This window comes from Periplaneta americana, chromosome 17 (assembly GCF_040183065.1).
Source record: "Periplaneta americana isolate PAMFEO1 chromosome 17, P.americana_PAMFEO1_priV1, whole genome shotgun sequence".
Classification (NCBI taxonomy): Eukaryota; Metazoa; Arthropoda; class Insecta; order Blattodea; family Blattidae; genus Periplaneta; species Periplaneta americana.
The window spans coordinates 62799139-62818019 of NC_091133.1; the positions used below are offsets into that span (position 1 = coordinate 62799139).

The 18881-nt window shown below is 35.4% G+C and overlaps 1 protein-coding gene across 1 annotated transcript; it reads right to left on the reverse strand.

Moving 5' to 3' along the window:
* Positions 1 to 2000: 2000 nt before the first annotated feature.
* On the reverse strand, positions 2001 to 11172 carry LOC138692677 (probable cytochrome P450 6a14). Its single transcript, XM_069815800.1, has 4 exons — positions 10276 to 11172; positions 8791 to 9021; positions 5538 to 5789; positions 2001 to 3701 (listed from the first exon to the last, which is right to left on the reverse strand). The coding sequence occupies exons 1-4, from the start codon at positions 11150 to 11152 to the stop codon at positions 3532 to 3534; spliced, it is 1530 nt and encodes a 509-aa protein (XP_069671901.1). The 5' UTR covers positions 11153 to 11172; the 3' UTR covers positions 2001 to 3531.
* Positions 11173 to 18881: the final 7709 nt, after the last annotated feature.

Genomic DNA, 18881 nt, shown 5'->3' on the forward strand with positions numbered 1-18881 from the left:
TCAATTCTCAGACGTTTATGTTGCAACAGTATAATTATGATTGATGACTTAGTGAATTTTCCAAGTAGCTACTTCTTAGTCCATGTGTTACGATAAGGATGTTTGTATTTGACTACTAGCTTAAATCGAATGTCTGCTTGTTGAAAGTTACAAGATAACACGTAATTTGCCATAGTACGTTAATGAGTGACCACGAATCGTATGTTCAAATTCCTCCTGGGTGAAGGATAATAATTTTCCATTTTATTTGATGTCACGAGCAGCGCAAACAAAATTACGTTGTCAGTCTATTGTCTACACCTGTGCATAAAAATTTATTGTCGTACATATAATGTGAAAAGTTTGATGTTCATGTATAGAAAATGCATGAAGTTTCTATATAACATAAGTTCATTTGAAAAGTAATGGCAACATTGCTAGTTTTCATCTATCGGTGACTGCTGACAGTATGAGTTGGAGTGGTGCGTGATATATGTTATCTGGAAGTTAAAAGATAATAATATCGTTTATAGGCTACTCTTATGCAGTGATTGTAATAACAGCGTAATAAGACTCTTTATCTGCAACGCCCTAATGCTAAAGAATGTAGACATCAGCAAGACCAATACAAAGTCATCTTTATTGTTGTTTATGATTATGAAGATGTATTAATCACTCATTTAAAATGGATTTGAGGAAGGTGGGATATGATGGTAGAGATTGGATTAATCTTGCTCAGGATAGGGACCAATGGCGGGCTTATGTGAGGGCGGCAATGAACCTCCGGGTTCCTTAAAAGCAAGTAAGTAAGTATTAATCACTCATTCTGTTTCATTTGGAATACTCATAGATGCTGCATATCGAAGTAACTTTTTGGAACACTATTTACGAACATCAATGCACCGGAAGCGCTGAAATGTATTAACTATCCATCTCATTGTAGTGTACGACTAGTTTCTTTCTTTGATCTGCAAACCACTCTTTCAGGGTAGCCTACTTATTACCAGACAGCGGATTTTCTGTCCCGATATTGAAGTTAGGTGTACGTCAGTCCCAGGGAGGTCATTGATCTTATTGCTACGCTCCCTCCGTAAGCCAAGGGATGTGACGTCTTGTCGCTGTGTAGGGACCGAAAATCCGCTGTCTGCTGGTTACTGCTTCATTCGATGGAAAATTTATTTAATTTCAATAGTTATTTTTAGTTTCAGAAGTATGTAATATTCTCAAGATGCTAAATCTGGCGAATATGCGGAATGCTCGGTCAGATGACAGAGAATAACGAAATCAGGGTGAGCGGATGCATTGTCTTGCAAGAACAGCAGAACTTGGGTAATGTTACATCTACGACAGTTTTTTTTTTTTTACTGAAGCAATGAAGAATGTTTCGTTCCCATCATTTTTTAATTTTTTTCTAAGTGGTGTGTCTTAATTATTCCGTCTTTGTCCAAAAATATGATTGTTAGGACCTTTCTTCTCGATTTTTAAACAAGAAAGTTTTTGGGGAGGTGATGCAGAGTGTTTCCATTTTTCATTGTTATTTTGTTTGTGAATCATAATGCTTGATCCATGTTTCGACCATAGTTATAATATGATCCAAAATAGTTAGAAGAATAGCCCTCAAAACGGTGGCTAAACTACTTGGATATTGCCAGTCTAAGTCGTTTCAGATCAGCGTTGAGGCACTTATGAGTAGACTTCGAAGTTCAGGTACCGATAGAGGAGATACAGGTTGACTGATAGCGGAGTGTTGGACGGAGGTGGGGGAACAGGCAAGGGCTTGTATCGTGTGTTGTTCTTCTGATTCGAGCCTCTACTTGACACTTTTTAGCCTCTGTTTCGAGCTTCGTAACTTTTGACTGTATTCTCTTCTGTGTTGTTTTCAGATTGCTCACAGTACTTACAGAATCATACAGCAAAGTAGTGACATGCAGTCATACCTAGACGGCTGATATCACTGTCTAGAAGTCTATATGAAATGTTACTTGCCAGGAGGCTTGTCGAATGACTCATACGTAAAGCAATACATTTTAAATTTTATTATATCTTATACAGTTCATTTATAAAAGACATTGAGTAAACATATCATACAAATGTAACAGTTATTCAGTGACTGGAACAATAGAATAGGACATACAAACATAGTGGTATAAAATCATTGCTTTGAAATCGTGTTACATAATTACATATCATAATTGCATCGTGGAGTTCTTGTAGTTATACTAAACTCTGAACTCTAGGTACACGGATACAATTTCGGCCAAGAACGACGATCTTAAGATGAAAATGTGTCGAGTACAACTTTCATCGTATGAAGAAATGAAGCCGTTGGCCCCATGCAGTATTCAGAATGTACACGGCGTAACTTCAGGAATGAGTTCCTAATATGTAGACAGTAAAACTAATACATATCAACATAGGGCCAGAAATGTTTGGTTTGCGAGTACTTCCAAGTAAACTCACAGGACGGGTGTACAAACATTTTTAGGAAAACGATATGCCTGATTTCCCGGATGATTCACCACCGTCTTTTCGTCGATAAATACAATTTATGCACAATGGCACTCCCCACAGATTTTAGTCACCCTGTCCGCAATTACCGCAATTGAAGGTTTCCTAATCGGTGGATAGGTAGAGCTGGACCAATTGCCTGGCCTCCACGCTCACTTGGTTTAAATCCACTCTATTTTTTTTATTGTCGGGTCATTTAAAATCATTGGCGCATTCGACTGCAGTGGCTGATGTGGAAACTATCCGCAATCGAATTGTGGCAGGTATGATACACGCCAGGAATTTGGGATCGTCTTCGCAGGGCCATGATGTGAGGACATTGATGTGAGATCTCTATTCAGGTAAAGGTGGACTTGTTGAATCTTTTAAAGATGATGTGAAATCTGAACAGTTAAGTGTCATAGACAGACCTTCAAAACTTGCAAAGCAAGGATTTCAGGTCCAATGTTGAAATAAATTAATTTTACTGTTTACATATGAGAAACTCATTTCTGAAGTTATGTCTTTTATTTTTATTTACTATATTACAAGATTCCTTTGTTCACTAATAAAGATGAGTAAATGCAAAATTCATGTTCTGATTTTAACTATTGGTAACAATTTCGAATGTTTCTGACAAGAAAGAGTGAAAGAATGTACAATTCAAAACTCTCGCAGGTCGAAAGTACTCTACGTGTAACGATACCTGCTGATGTACTAGTAAGAGACATGCAGCTTGAAAATGGGTATCAAACAACCCGAGAGCATATGAAAAGATCTAATGACTTCATGTCATGTTCTGGTCTTTGGAAAACAACTAACCATCAATAAACCAAGCAGTTGTAGTGGCGCGTCCTAATGTATGGAAGTTCAGAATTAGCTGTCTTTAATAGGCCTACTTACGTTTTGTGAAGAGCTTTACGTAATGAATCATTACATTCCATAAGATTTTTATTGAAGTAGAATGGTAGGTAATTCTTATTCTAAGAAATTACATTACAAGATGATGGTTTCTAAGGTTATAAATGTTGGTTTTGTTCATGGAATACTAGTTAATGTACATCTCTACTTTGATCTGTTCTTAACTTGTAGCCATGTTCCACCTTTCATGAAGAGTATAAACGTTTTGGGGTCATACACGAAAGGGATGGGTGTCTTTTCACAAACATTGAACTGGTATTTAGATAGAAGCGTGGCAAGTCCCACTTTAGTCTGCAGCAAAGCGAATCGCATTCCTGAAACAAAGAAGTAAAGGTATTCAGGAACTTGTAATTATTCATGATTATCGTTCGTAGGTTGTGTCTTGGTATGGTTAAGACATAGTGTTTTTAGTACATACCTAGTGAATTTGCGCTCTTTTTCCGACAATGAAATTTAAATTATCTCCAATAAGTAGGAATTAGTCTCTCTTGCCTTATGTTTACCTTGTTTTGTATTTTAACAGTGACCCTTTAGTGAAAACAACCACTTTAATAAGGTACTCTTACCTGTGCGAGTTTAACATTGCTTAAGAATCTGAATGAATATGCTTAGTAGTAAAATAGTAGGCCAATCGTTTATAGTGTAGCATAAAACTCAATAGATGAGCAATTTTTAAATGTTTTATTGAAAACTTGAGAAAGCAATTTTCTGAAATAAGAATACGTCAGTGAACCATATTGGAGCCACCGGCGTAAATCAGCGCATTTGCTTGCTGATCCGGAGTAGTGCTCGGGCGTGGGTTCGATCCCCCTCTTGAGCTGATTACCTGGTTGGGTTTTTTCCGAGGTGTTCCCCAACCATAAGCCGAATGTCAGGTAAACTATAGCGAATCCTCGGCCCCATCTCGCCAAATACTATCTCACTACCACCAATTCCATCAACGTTAAATAACCCAGTAGTTAATACAGCGTCGTTAAATAACCAAATAAAAAATATTATACTAGAATGATAAGTTTCAAGTAAAAATTTGTTATAAGTTATTGTATTATGCAGCTGTAGGACTATTATTCAAAACCTAACATTACATTTCTATTATTTATATCGCTGAAGAACGATAACAGAATATAAATGACAACTTGAATATTATTTATATCGCTAAAGAGCCATAACAGAATTAAATCATAACTTGAGTATTATTTATATCGCTAAAGAACGATAACAGAATATAAATGATAACTTGAATATTATTTATATTGCTAACGAACGAGAATGGAATAAAATTATAACTAGAAAAGGCTCGAACTCACAACCTTCGAATCATTAAGCGAACACTCTACTGCTGCTCTACGAGGCGCAAAATAAGATATGTATAAATAAAACAACAGACTCGATATATTACGAATCTTATTTTAAGTGACCATTCTTTAAATATTTCATAATAACTACAGATGAGGTGAGACCTGCATGTGAGGTGTGCGAGAGAGGAAAGTATGAGCTATTAGAAAGAGAGTTTGTTTCATGATGTTTAATATTATACATTATCTACCAACAAGGAAGCTCATCTCAAACTAAAACCTATATTCCCCCTCCATATCCATTGGTTCTATAGCCACGGCACATAATGAGGCCTCAGGAACAATTCTTGCCTCCTCTTCTATGTAAATAATTAAATAAAATAGGAAAAAGGAGAGAGGAGAAAAGAAAGAAGCTGGAAGTTAGGAAAAGAGAGTATGAAAAAATTTAAAAAAAGTAAGAAGAATATTGTAAGTAAAAGGGGAAAAAGAAGACTAGAAAGCAAGCAAGAAGGATATTGAAAGGAAAATGGAAAGGAAGAAAATAGGAAAGAAAGGAAAACGAAAAAGGAGGTAAGAGAGAAAGGAAAATAGCAAAGAGGGGGAAAAAGAAAGGGGGAAAATAAACAAGTAAAAATAGAGGGAATGAAAGAAGTTACAGAGAAAGTGGAATGTAAAAAATAAAGAAGGAAGCAGAGGAAAGGAAATGGAGAAAAAGAAAGACGCAAAGCAAAGAAAATAGGAAAGATAAAGAACAAATAAAGAATTTTGTTTTCAGAGGCAATAAATACGTAAATAAAAATGAAACGAAATGAAGCTCTTCAGTGCTTGTTACTGTGTTTCTTCGGTAACACTTACCTATGCATATGCGAGGACCTTCTCCAAATGGAAGATAAGAGTAGTGGTGTCTGGTCTTCTTGACTTCTTCTGTGAAGCGATCTGGATCGAATCTTGTCGGATCGGGGAAATATTTTGGGTCGTAATGCAAACCCATTACAGGAACTACAACTTGACTTCCTTTCTCCACGACCACTTCAGAGTCTGGAATTTTGTATTCCTTCGTACATTCCCTGAAGAGAAAGGATGCGGGTGGGTGTTTCCTGAGAGTTTCTATAGATTAAAAATTACAATATATAAGATGACATGTTTATAATTGTATTTAAAAGATCATAAACCAGCCATACCTCAGTTATGTTTTGTCTGACATCTAAAGAAAAATAGGAAAGGAATAATCTTCGACACATTGTGAGTTACATACAAACCAACGTACTATTTTATTTTTGATTGTATATGAATAGTTTTACCGTGAGGTCACTTATAACAGAGAAAATAAGGGAGAGTATGGATGACTGGCTGAGGGTGCTTCTTGTAAGGACTACTAATCCAATAAAATGACTGAGCTTATTCTAGGATGACCAGACGTCCCGTTTTTAACGCGATTGTCCCTTTTTTCAGCCTCTTGTCCCCTGTCCCGAGAAAAGTACGTTCGGGACGTCAAATGTCCCGTTTTTTAAAAATAGCGCCCCGTTTCCCTTTATTGTTAAAATATTTATTTTTCTTTTATTTTATTTGGGCACTGCGAAATACCCCTCCATCTTGGTCTGAAGTTAAAAATTGTCTTCAAGTTATTGCAAAAATTGAGACTGATATTTTAAAAGTGATAGATGAAGATGACCTATTCAGTGAAGTGAATCATGTGAAGAACATATACGGAGCAAAAATTGAACATTGGAAGACGTGTGATGTTAAAATTACAGAGAGATGAACTGAAACATTACAAATTATGAAAGACAAAGATGTTAGTTTTACAAACATAATTCAGATCGTAAGTTTTGTGTTAGGTGTACCTAGCCCCAATGCATCATAAGAAAGAGTGTTTTCATTGATGAATTCGATTTGGTCTGACGAAAGGAATCAGTTTTCAGTTAAAAGGTCATGTTAATCACAAAATGTTATTTAAAAAATATGTTTTGCATGGACTTCTATAGTTTTCTGAAGGAAAAGCGAACACTTCTAGAGTAAATTCACTCATCAAAGAGTTATGATGCAGATTGTACAGTTAGAGAATGTTGAAATAGTTAAAAAGTAATATGAGGCAAAAAAATTAGTTATGAAACTAGTTCAGAATACAGTGACATGGATATGATGTAAGGTCCGATTAACCTGAAGCTTTTTTAAATAGATAAATTAACGTAATTAATCCAGACTAGTTGCAATATAAAAATTGTCAATAGTGACTTAAGCCAAGTATCCTTACTACTCTATTATGTACTTGCATAATTATTATAGCGTAGTTATTGTGAACAGTATAGTATTTATTACTTAAAATAAATAAAACTGGACCTTACTGCTCACTGACATTATATAAACACAAGTAATAATGCATGTTTAGATAAAATGTTGATTCATGTCAATTTTAATAATGTCCCGTTTTTTTAATTCTGGAAATCTGGTCACCCTGGCTTATTCGAAAGAATAAGTTAAAGACCTGCAACTATTTGCTACCACTCTCAACCCATGCTGATAATGTTGATTGTATATGTAGTACTTCTGGAACAGCATTTATTTTCTTTAACTTTGATATGTGGAGAATTCGCTCCAATTTTACGGACTGACTTGATGCAGAACATAATTTCTAATCTACAGTAATCAATCGTACAGAAAATCAGTAGCTACTAACAATGGTTTCCTTTTACTTTATTTCATTATCGTCAATGATATTTCGATCGTACAGTACATCGAACGGAACTTCTGACGAATGCTTTCTTCCATGGAATAGAAGTAAGGATGATAGTGGTTTTATTTCAGCCTATTAAAAATGTGTCATAGCCTGTAACTTGGCCTAACTTTCCTATCCTATCTTGTACAAAAAAAAAAAAAAAAAGAAGACCTTTCTATAAAAGTCGTAAATCTGGAACCTGCAGTGTACTTTTGTCTGCTTTGTAGCACCAGGAAAAAAAAATTAACATGACTGATAACATGGTTGGTTTTAGGCTACTACGCTTGTACAATATACTTCGCTCTATTTTATTAAAGAATTTACCGTTGTTTTAATCACAGTTTCAAAATTTCGATGTTGTTTGGGTGAAGGAAGATGTCATAAATATGAGTTTCGAGTTAAATGAAAATTAAACATCGGACCCTTATTACAAATAATTTTTTAACTAATAAAACACATAAAATGCTAGTATTCTTTTGTTTTGCACACTCGCTTGTAGAATTTAATTGTGTATTCCCCTGAGGAACAACCCCCTTTACCCGAACACCATCGATTTATCCACAGATCACATATATGCCAAGCACATCTTGAGTCCTTCCGACCTGTCACATAACATATCTACAGATTCATTAAATGAAATTTTCTCCATTATTATTTTTTATATTAGGCACTTTCGTACGTGTTCAGATGTTGAAATTCAGCATATTTCATGTTTAAGAAACAGAACTTCAACTAGTGGATGTAAAATGTGAAACACGTAATGAATTTGGAAAACGCGTTCTCAAAATACGGGGTGATTCGGGACACATAGTAAATATTTTAGTTGGTCTTAATATGGACTATTCTGAGTAAAGTTCATACTAACTGTCGCAAAAAAGTTTGCCTGCTTAGTTTCGCTTTCAGCATTTTTACGTCTTCACTTGTATGATACAATGACTGTGGAACTGCTACTGCAGTATTATTTTCTTGCGTTGAATGAGGTGAAGCACGTAACACACGTGATCAAGAGTCCAGGCTGTTGCAACCGTAAAATTCTTTTAAGACGCAATAGAATTGCGTAAGAAATCTGCAATAAGTTCTCGAATATAGACTACGACTGCATCGTATAAAATGTCCATTCATAAGCAGAAAAGAGCAAACATGGAACAAATTGTAGGACTTTTCATAAAAATAAATAGTAGACAATAAAAGACCGAAAAATGCAAAATTAAAGTAAGCTATATTAGTTCGTGTTGAAGTAAAACTATGCAGTTTGTATCGTATACTGAATCGCCTGTGATGTCTATTTTGTCCATTTCATTTTTTGTCAACTTTCTACAATTAATTATAACGATATAATCAACGTGTGAAATATCTCTGGACATGGAACTAGAAGGATTATTTTTTTCTCACCTGCTACGGCATTATCCAAGTAATTCATTTCCTGTATTGCTTCGTAAGTGATGTTTCCACCATGTTTCTCTAGCACAGTGTCGATTTCTTCTCTCACACGGTCTTGTATGTCTGGATTAAGTGCCAGCTCGTATAGACAGAAGCTCATTGTTGTCGCTGAAGTCTCGAAACCGGCAATGAGGAACGTAACAGACTGTGCTGCCACCTCTGTCAAGCTTATCGTGACATCTCCTTTAGCAACAAAAGAAAATACATAAAATTAAGTAATTACTATTCCTACTTTTCTGGCCAAGGGCAGGTACATCACTATAAGCCCAGCATTGTCTAATGATGAAAATTACACGCTCGTCATCGTCGCCGTCATCATCATCCAATTCAGTGATTTCCTGCAGTTTTATTTCGTGTCATTTAAGTAAGTTTCCTTTCCGCGTATTATTTACTCTTGTAATATAGTTTTGTATCGCTATTGAGAGCGTAGAAACTTTATAAATCGCATACTTTCTATGTGGGCTCTCCAATATTCATTCTTAAAATAATGAAGTTGTCAAACTAAAGTCTGAGACCCGGGTCGAACTGGTTTTATAGCTTACAATGAATCAGATATAGTTCTTTATTGCAAAGATTGACCAAGAATGGATGTGCGGTGTTTGCCTGAATTATGAATATTATTTATGCTAATAAAGGAATTCTGACTAAATATTTTGCAACTTGTACAGAAAAATAAAAAAAATATAAAAATGAAACTCAGAGGAGCATAGGCTACAGCTGAAACTTTTCAAAGTAAATAATTGTAATTCCTTCACTGATGTACGACTGTGAGTTTTGGGTTCTTCATCAAGAGAAATACTTCTAAAATACAAGTCTCAGAGATTAAATTCCTATGACCCGCTAAGAAATGTGCATTCATTGATGGACCGTATAAAAATTAAGATATTAGAGCAAATGTCAACGTATTTTTTATTATCGATCACATGGAGAAAATCTAAATTCACTACAAGAATTACGTAGATACTTGTGGATGCTTCATTCAATTCTACCAAAATGATTGGTGCAATACAAAATATTCAAATTAGAATGCAAGTGTGTCAGGAAAAGTGATCCGGTACATAAAGTCGAGAAAGCACTGGAACTGAAGACTTGGCGTAACATACTAAGAATAATAACAGCTTATTACAGGAAACCATTTTCTGAACTGATTTTATATGAAAATCAAGAAGAGACATTGTATTACATATTAAAAACTGATTAGAAGTGGCTGGAGCACGATCTGAACCTAAATCGTAAATTAAGGTTATCTATTTTAACTGCATTTGAGACACAGTATTTTTTTTTTGGTTAGTTAGCTCTGTGGTTTTTTGATAAGTGAAATAGTGTCCAGTTTTATTTCGACTAAATTATAGTGTTAATTATTTGTGGACAGTTCTCTACTAAACCTTGCCGTAAAGTACTGTATTGTAATTTCAACGAATTTAAAATTGAACTTACCTAGTTTTTCTTCTTTGTCAATATTGTTGTTATTCATAAGCTGTATTAGTAGTTGCATGAAGTCATTGCGTTTTATGTTATTCTTCTCACGGTATCCAACTGTTTCCTCCACAACTTTCATGAAAAAATTTGAAATATATGTAGGAACATTAGGTATACCCAAGGAAATGGCTAAATCCGGCACTGTCAGGTAAAGCAAATCTCTGATATTCTGTTTAAAACTGGGGTCAAGAAATTTCTTTCCCCATAGCCTGAATTCAGCATTGGGGTTTTTGAGACAGTTACATTGAATTCCAAAAACTACTGAAGCTATAATATCTGTGGTGAATTTCGCAAGAATATCCTTCACTTCTACAATTTCTTGTTTCCTGGCAGGCTGTTCTAGATACTTCTCTAGCTCTTTTCCGCAGTCTATCATAGTCTGGATCATCATCTTCATCTTCCCAGACGTAAAAACAGGCGACAATTTATTTCTGAGGCTTTTCCACTTTCTTCCATTCAGTTGAAACAGGTTTGCACCTAAGGGTTCTATCTTTTCGTCGAATGGAAATCGACGATCGTGGAAATGCTCGAAATCTTTCACTAATATATTCTTGATTAATTCAGGATCTAAAGCTAATAGCATCGGAGCATGGAACTGATATATACCGGCAAATCTGTGACCTTGAAATTTTCTGTAGAAGTCAGCATATACCTCTCCAATTGTCTTGCGAGAATACATAACATCGGATAAGTTTCCTGCTGGAAAAGTTGGTTGTAAGTGAGGTACTCCTTTTATCTTCCAGTACTTGTATTTTATTGAAAAATACAAATACAATGCACCAAGAAGACCCACAACGAGTGTTGTAAAGAGTAAAATCCACGATAAGATATCCATGTTGATCGCTTGGCATTTGGTAGACCTCGCTCTCTTTTATACTTTCTTCCTAATTTTATCTATTTTCTTGGTAAGCAGTTTTATCTGATAACTTAGATGTTTTTCTTTTTGACGTTATCAATTCACGTAAATTGATATACCGTATCGGTAGACTAATCGTAGTAGATAGGCGATTTTGCGTAAGTACTTCTTTAGTGCATATGTTAAGATAAGAATATTTGTTCATATTTGAGATGTAAATCAAATGTCTGCTTGTTGAGAGGTCCAAAACTTTACTTAACTTGCCAAAATATGTTTAAAGAATTCCTGAACTCGAATCATATATTCCAATCCCTCCTTGATGAAAAATAATTCTGTGGTGTTCGGGTAAAGGGGTATGTCATTTTTTTGTGCAGGTGGAATTTTGTTCCCCAGATGAACACACAAGTTAAATTATACAAGTGGGCGTGCAAAATCAAAAGAATACTTGCAGTTGATGTGTTTTATTTGTGTAGAAAATTATTTGTAATAAGGGTTCCAAGTTTAATTTTCATTTATCTCCAAACTCATTTTTATGACTTATCTCCCTTTACCCAAACACCACAGAATTGTCCCTCTTATTTGATGTCATGCGTGGAATCTACGATGTACCTCTTACTTATTTACTTACTTGCAAATGGCTTTTAGGGAACCTGATGATTCGTTGCCACCCTCATATGAGCCCGCCATCGGTCCCTACCCTGAGCAAGATTAGTCCAGTCCCTACCATCATATCCCACCTCCCTCAAATCCAGTTTAATATTATCCTCCCATTTACGTCTCGGCCTCCCCAAAGATATTTTTCTCTCAGATCTCACAGCTAACACTTTGTATATCTTTCTGGATTCGCCCATAAGTGGTACATGTCCTACCCATCTCAAACGTCTGGATTTAATGTTCCTAATTATGTCAGGTGAAGAATAAAATGCATGCAGTTCTGCATTATGTAACTTTCTCCATTCTCCTGTAACGTCATCCCTCGTAGCTCCAAATATTTTCCTAAACGCCTTATTTTCAAACACTCATAACTTCTGTTCCTCTCTTAAAGTAAGAGTTAAAGTTTCATAACCGTACAGAACAACGGGTATTATAAGAGTTTTATAAATTCTAAGATCAGACTGGATGACAAAAGCTTCTCAACCGCATAACAGACATTTCCCATATTTATTCTGCGTTTAATTTCCTTCGGAGTGACATTTATTTTTGTTACTGTTGCTCCAAGGTATTTCTTTCCTGTAGAGTTAGGTTGTGTCAGTGAAGTTTGTTGTGTCAGTGAAGTGTGTTGTGTCAGTGAAGTGTGTTGTGTCAGTGAAACGTGTTCCTGTCAGGGAAGCTTTATAGTTTATAGTGGCAGTGAAAAGTATTTGAACAGTGAAATGTTTTTGAAGTGTTAGTGAAATCAGGATAGAATCAGTGAAATGTGTCGTAGTTCCAGTGCAGTGAGTGAGTTGACAGAGAAATGAGTGTAATGTGGAAAGGTACTTGTGCAGATATGAACATATCATACTCGTGGGTTTTAGTTTGAACTTAGATTTAAGATACAAATTAGATTTATTTTAAATGTTATTTTAAGTGATCGTGCTTCATTTAATTTAGGATATTCCCTATTATTATTATTATTATTATTATTATTATTATTATTATTATTATTATTATTATTGTTATTATTATTATCATTATTATAAATTATTGTTAGTATTAATTATTTGTATTAATTATTGGTATTATTATTATTCAGTGTATTTTTAATTAACACGTTTATTATTGTCATTATTGAGTGTAATTAGTTACCACTGCCACCGGGTATATACCCATTGCAGTGTGAATAAATACATACATAAGTGTTCCTACAATTACATTTACGACGAACCTCCCTGTCACATCTGTTGTTTCATCCATACTAACGTATATTTTGTTGTCACCAACTTCATTTCTAATTTCGTTCACAATGTCCTGGTAGAAAGGAGGGAAGTGATTTTTCCGTAATGTTGGCTCGCTAGGAATATGTTGCTTTGTATATTTACGTGGAAATTCTCGAAAGTGTGGAGTATCTAATTTTTTAAATGGAATATTTGAATATTTGCACCGATCATCATAGCACACAAGTCGCTGCAAAATGTCACATTTTAATTTGCATCCGATGTTGTATGTATTCCCTGTGATGCCTGCTGTTGCAGTGCCTTTGTAATTGCCATTTTTTTCGTAGCTCTTAACGTCACTTTACATATATTACAAGTAATTATTTCTCCTTCACTGCTGAAGATATTACCTCCGAACTGTTGTACAAGACGTTCACTTTTTTCACTTTGCACACGTTTTTCCTTAGGCATTCTGACACTTTATAAATAACAGCACCAATATGACACGCTCGTTCCTAACTGCTCTGTTTAACTGAATCGGGGATTGCAGAAATAGCACATATCATGAAAATTAAATTTTTCAATAGACACAAAAAACGATATTACTGGTGGTAGACCACATCATTGGTTATAGTACTGGCTTTTTCAGACAGAAGCCTAATAGAAGTTTCGTTTTATACCAAATTTATTGGAATGTAATGATTTGTTAATGAAATAAATCAATATATATTAGCTTGACATGAGCTGTATGTGCAAGGAATCAAAATTATAGTCCACACCTGTGGAGTAACGGTTAGCGCGTCTGGTCGCGAAACCAGGTGGCCCGGGTTCGATTCCCGGTCGGGGCAAGTTACCTGGTTGAGGTTTTTTCCCTGGGTTTTCCCTCAACACAATATGAACAAATGCTGGGTAACTTTCGGTGCTGTACCCCGGACTCATTTCACCGGAATTATCACTTTCATCTCATTCAGACGCTAAATAACCTAAGCTGTCGTAAAATAACCTACCGGTACTTAAAAAAAAAACTAAATTGTAGTATAATAATTTCAGTTCAGCTAAAGTTTATTTGTCAAATTAGGGATATAATATATGCATAGGCCTACTGTGTACTTAATACATAAGTTCAGCATATAAATGAACTTATTTTTCCACAATAGGCCACTGAAGAATATTATTGTAAAATTGTTGATATTCATGTGGTATGTAACGCATTAGTTTGCGTATATCGTCAAGCTTCTCTCTTTGAATTGGCACGATTTTGTCTGGATATGCCAACGAAGAATGTAAATATGGTATTCTCCTTTGTACTTACAAGCAAACATTCTCATGGGGGCAGATAAAAAAATTAATCTTTTTTTTTCCATCATTTTAATAATGTCAAAAGAAGTGCTTACACAAATTTTGGCCACTCGAGCGCAATTACGAGGGCCGTAAAAAATAAGTTTCCCCGGACCGTTTGCAGAAAGAGAACAAAGTTTCATGGAAAGTTTTGTTGGAACATATAACAATTTGTTGAGTTATTTTTCAACGTATTCACTACTAGAATGGAGACGTTTATCATTCAGTGGGATCAATGTTTGTATCCTTGTGTCGTAGATGTCTGCCGTCTGGACTCGGAACTAATATGTCGGCACATGTCTTTGACATGAGTTGTTTCTGCGCGCTTCCAGGATTTCACAGGTCTCCAAATGTGAGACGGCTATACTGACATACTGTATGTGGTTTCTGCATGGAATGATAGCCCTATATCAACAGTCCATGAAACTCGAATAAACTCACTTCGCCACAAATAGTGACATGTGCTGTTTCTGCAATCCCTGATTCAACTGTAGGTCCACTACTATGCGTAGTTCATCGGTTACCTCGCATTCCCACATATTAACTTCGCATTTGCTTTAGTAGTATCGTACGCCACTTGTTTGCGAATCGGAACGTGATGTATACTACATACTGTACTGGATGTTCATTTCAAAGTGTGTCATGACGTCACTGTTGTTGGGTCACCGATTTGAAGCGAGTTTCAGTTTATATGTTAGAGAAGTTGCCTATTATTTAAGGCGTTCTTCAATCTGAACTTGAGAACGTGTACGGTATAACTTGAACGTCGTAGCAACAGATGGCGGTCTGTACGGTCTGTGTGCTACCATAACCTCTTTCGAACTGTGTTTTGCGCCGGCAAGTCGTACGCAGGGTATTTGTTATCATCGGTTGCGTACGGTAACATTCCACAACACAAATCAAATGCTCCGTGTCCATGTTGACCGTCGAAGTTAATGTCAACAAATACGTAAGTAATCGTCTTAACCCTCTCCCCATATCCCGACAGTACGTATTTCCAAACAGTTCACATTCCTGCCACTACCGGCGTTACCGTACGTATCGGCACGTACTCTTCAGAATGAACGCCGTACTTGCTAGCCAACTTCTCTGCCTCTTAGATTATACACCTGAGCTGCGGAAGTGTAGGAAGATTGAATTCTCTAGGCTCATCAGCTAGCCACATGACGGCATACAGCGAGCCAAGACACATTTTGAACTGAACACCCAGTATAATTCTTTACCCACTGTCTGTACCTAGGGAACATGTGCCGAGACATTCTGCTCTCTGCATCAGTAACATGAAGTCACGGAACCTGGTCACTCTGATTCGCCTTCTATTATTATTATTATTATTATTATTATTATTATTATTATTATTATTATTATTATTATTATTGTTATTAATGGACTACTTTAATGAAAGGGGTGCATTTTGTGCAGTTAACACCTTCAGTTCACATTACTAATGAAAGAAATTAATTTAAATACAGATTACTGAATTTATCCGTCTTGTTGATTCTACACACTATAGCTATATCATTTAGAACAGGCCTGCACAAACAGCGCTCAACGAGCGCGCGCGCTCCTTCGGAGCGGGAGAGCGGTGTTTACCGCTCGCCGAAACGGAGAGGAAGATACGTCAGAATGACATAGACTTGCTATAGGTAGAGGAGAGGGAAACGACCACTCAGTTATCTAGTGGAGTGCATTGTGTAGGCCTATTCTCAGTAACTGTTTCACATTGCTTACCTACTGCTACAGTACAGTATGGAAGAATCTAAAAGACGGAACATAACATTTAACATTTAACGATTTACAGCTCGAACTTATTGATCTTCAATGTGACCTAAGAGCTAATGATCGTTTGAATAATACTGTACTACTAGCCTGGTTGAGTTTTACAAGACTAAACATTAGCAATAATATCCACATTTATATTTGTGAGCAACTGTTTTCTATAATCAACTTTAATAAAGGCAGACATCGAACATATGTAACTGATGTTTCATTATGATCAGTAGGCTACTGTTCCTTTCAGCTGCCAACAGCATTAAACCTCGTTTTGATGTACTGATAAATAAAAATATAACAAAATAATATTGTACATTTAAGTAGCTATAGAATTTATATTACTTCTGTAAAATAAATATTTCTTTATTAATTAATAATAGTCCAAGATAGTTTTGCAAAGACTGAACGGGAATTCATTGCATAAGCACTCGTAATAGTACTTCCTTTTGTGTATATTTTGTACGAGATCACCACTTCTTCCAGTCCACCCTATACAGAGCGCAGCTAATATCTGCATTCCGCTCATGAGCTGTGAGCCGGCTCGGAGAGCGCAAACCTTGTGCAGGCCTGATTTAGAAGATCGGAACTATAGTTAAACGTGTGACGCTAAACTATCTTTGAAACTGTACTAGATTTGTATTTGACCAAAGTAAAGCAATTGAACTGTCTTGTAATTTGCACAAACTGCATTAAGCGTCCTCCTTCAACTGTTGTGCAGTTTTGTATTATACTGTGCAGATACTAGGTAGCTGAAACAACAGTACGTGAATAATTAAAATTTGGTCGTATTCAAACACTAAGGCCTTCATATGACCTCACAGAAAGAAGTGAAAGGGAATGAGATCTGGCGACCGTTGTGGCCATTTCTATGTCAACTGAAGAACAATATGTTAAGTGAATTTCGGTTTTGAGTGACAATGTCGTTCTGATGCAGAGACACATCAGGTGCAAAATGATTTAATTTATTTCTCGCATTTATTTCATAACTGTTTGATATCGGATAAAGATGAACTAAGTTACCGAGTTAAATGGGTGTAGTTGAAAAAGTTCATTTTATTAGTCGTTTCTAGACTTATTCGGAAGGAATCTGTTTGTATGTTTGAATGTTCATAACGCATATCTGGGAATCTGCCTTCTTTTTGTGTTTATGTGTTGTCGTTTTCGAGAACTTTTAAAAGTCGTTACTTGTAATTAATATTCTTATCAACTGAACTTAACACACTTTCGATAGAAGTTGTATGCATTTATCTAGCTCTATGGGATTTCATTAGAGTTTCATAAAATGAATCATGATTTTATCTAGCAGTCTAAAATTGTTTGTTTAATTTATTATGAAATGTGACAATTTGTTTGACTAAAGTCGACTTATTCGTGTAGTCAACTCATGTTGTACTTTGTTGTAGATATGTTACTTACGCACATTGTGAACATATATCTATTATTTTTATTCCAACATTGACGCACATTCCAGTTATCTGAAAAGGTGACACAAACAAAATACACCTAATCTAGACTTTAAGAGTCCGTATTATCTCTCATATGTTTATTTTGGCGTCTTTTATTTAACGACAGTAGACCTTCATTAAAAGGAATTATAATTTTATCTAGCAATGTAAATTATTATTTTTTAATTTCTTACGAAATGCTAATATTTTCTGAGTAATGGCAACTTAATTCCATGCAATCAACACAGGTTTTTCACATGCCAACTTGTGAACATGGGCTATATTTATCATTTTTATTTCAACATTGACGCACGTATATTCCAGTTATCTGAAAATGTGTAACGATAGTAGTAGACTTAATCTGTATGGGCCTTCAGATACTGTACGCTTTATCTCTCGTATGTTTACTTTGCTTTGCTTGAGTAAGGATAGTGACCTGAATACCATTTGTGAAAACATTTATTCGGTGAGATGGGGGGTTAGTCAAATTAAATTTGTACATTGGGAGAAGCGGTAGTTTTCTTTTATAAGTGATGTGGTCTTCATCACAATCATAATCGTCATAATCATCATTATCAATTTATTGATTTTTGCCCCATAGTCCAGTAGTCCGCCTCTTTAAATGAGCCGTTCAGAGCAAAAGTGGTGTAAGTCAAAATTGGGTAATGAGGTTTAAAGTAAAAATTCTTGAAAATACAGCGCAAAGTAGCAATTAATAGGTTATGTCCTTCTTCCTATCCACTACTACTAATAGTCTAAATAAGTTGAATATTAATTGCTACTTTGCGCTGTATTTATAAAATGTTTACTTTAACCATCATTACCAATTTTTTACTTCTTGCTATCCACTGACTACTAATAGTCTAAATAAGTTGAATATTAATTGCTACTTTGCGCTATATTTATAAAATGTTTACTTTAACCATCATTAACCATTTTTTACTTACACCACTTCTGCTCTGAACGGCTCAAATATAGGTCTATAGCTGCATCTCTGCGTTTTCTTCGCTTGTAATGCCATACAATCCTTGGATAGTGACAGGTTTTCTTATTATAGGCCCTAATCTTGATATTGAGTAAAAGCAATAGATTCTCCTCTAATCACGTTGTGTATGAAATTTTATTACGACTATTACACTTTTACTACATCACACTACTTTTGACCAATAAAACGGTACGAAAGGGCGTCTTTCAACCAATCATGGCTGCTTATTGCACAATTTTATCGCGTCCCTAGCATTTGTTTAATTTTATCGCGTCCCTAGCATTTGTTTATTTTTATCACTACCCTAGCAT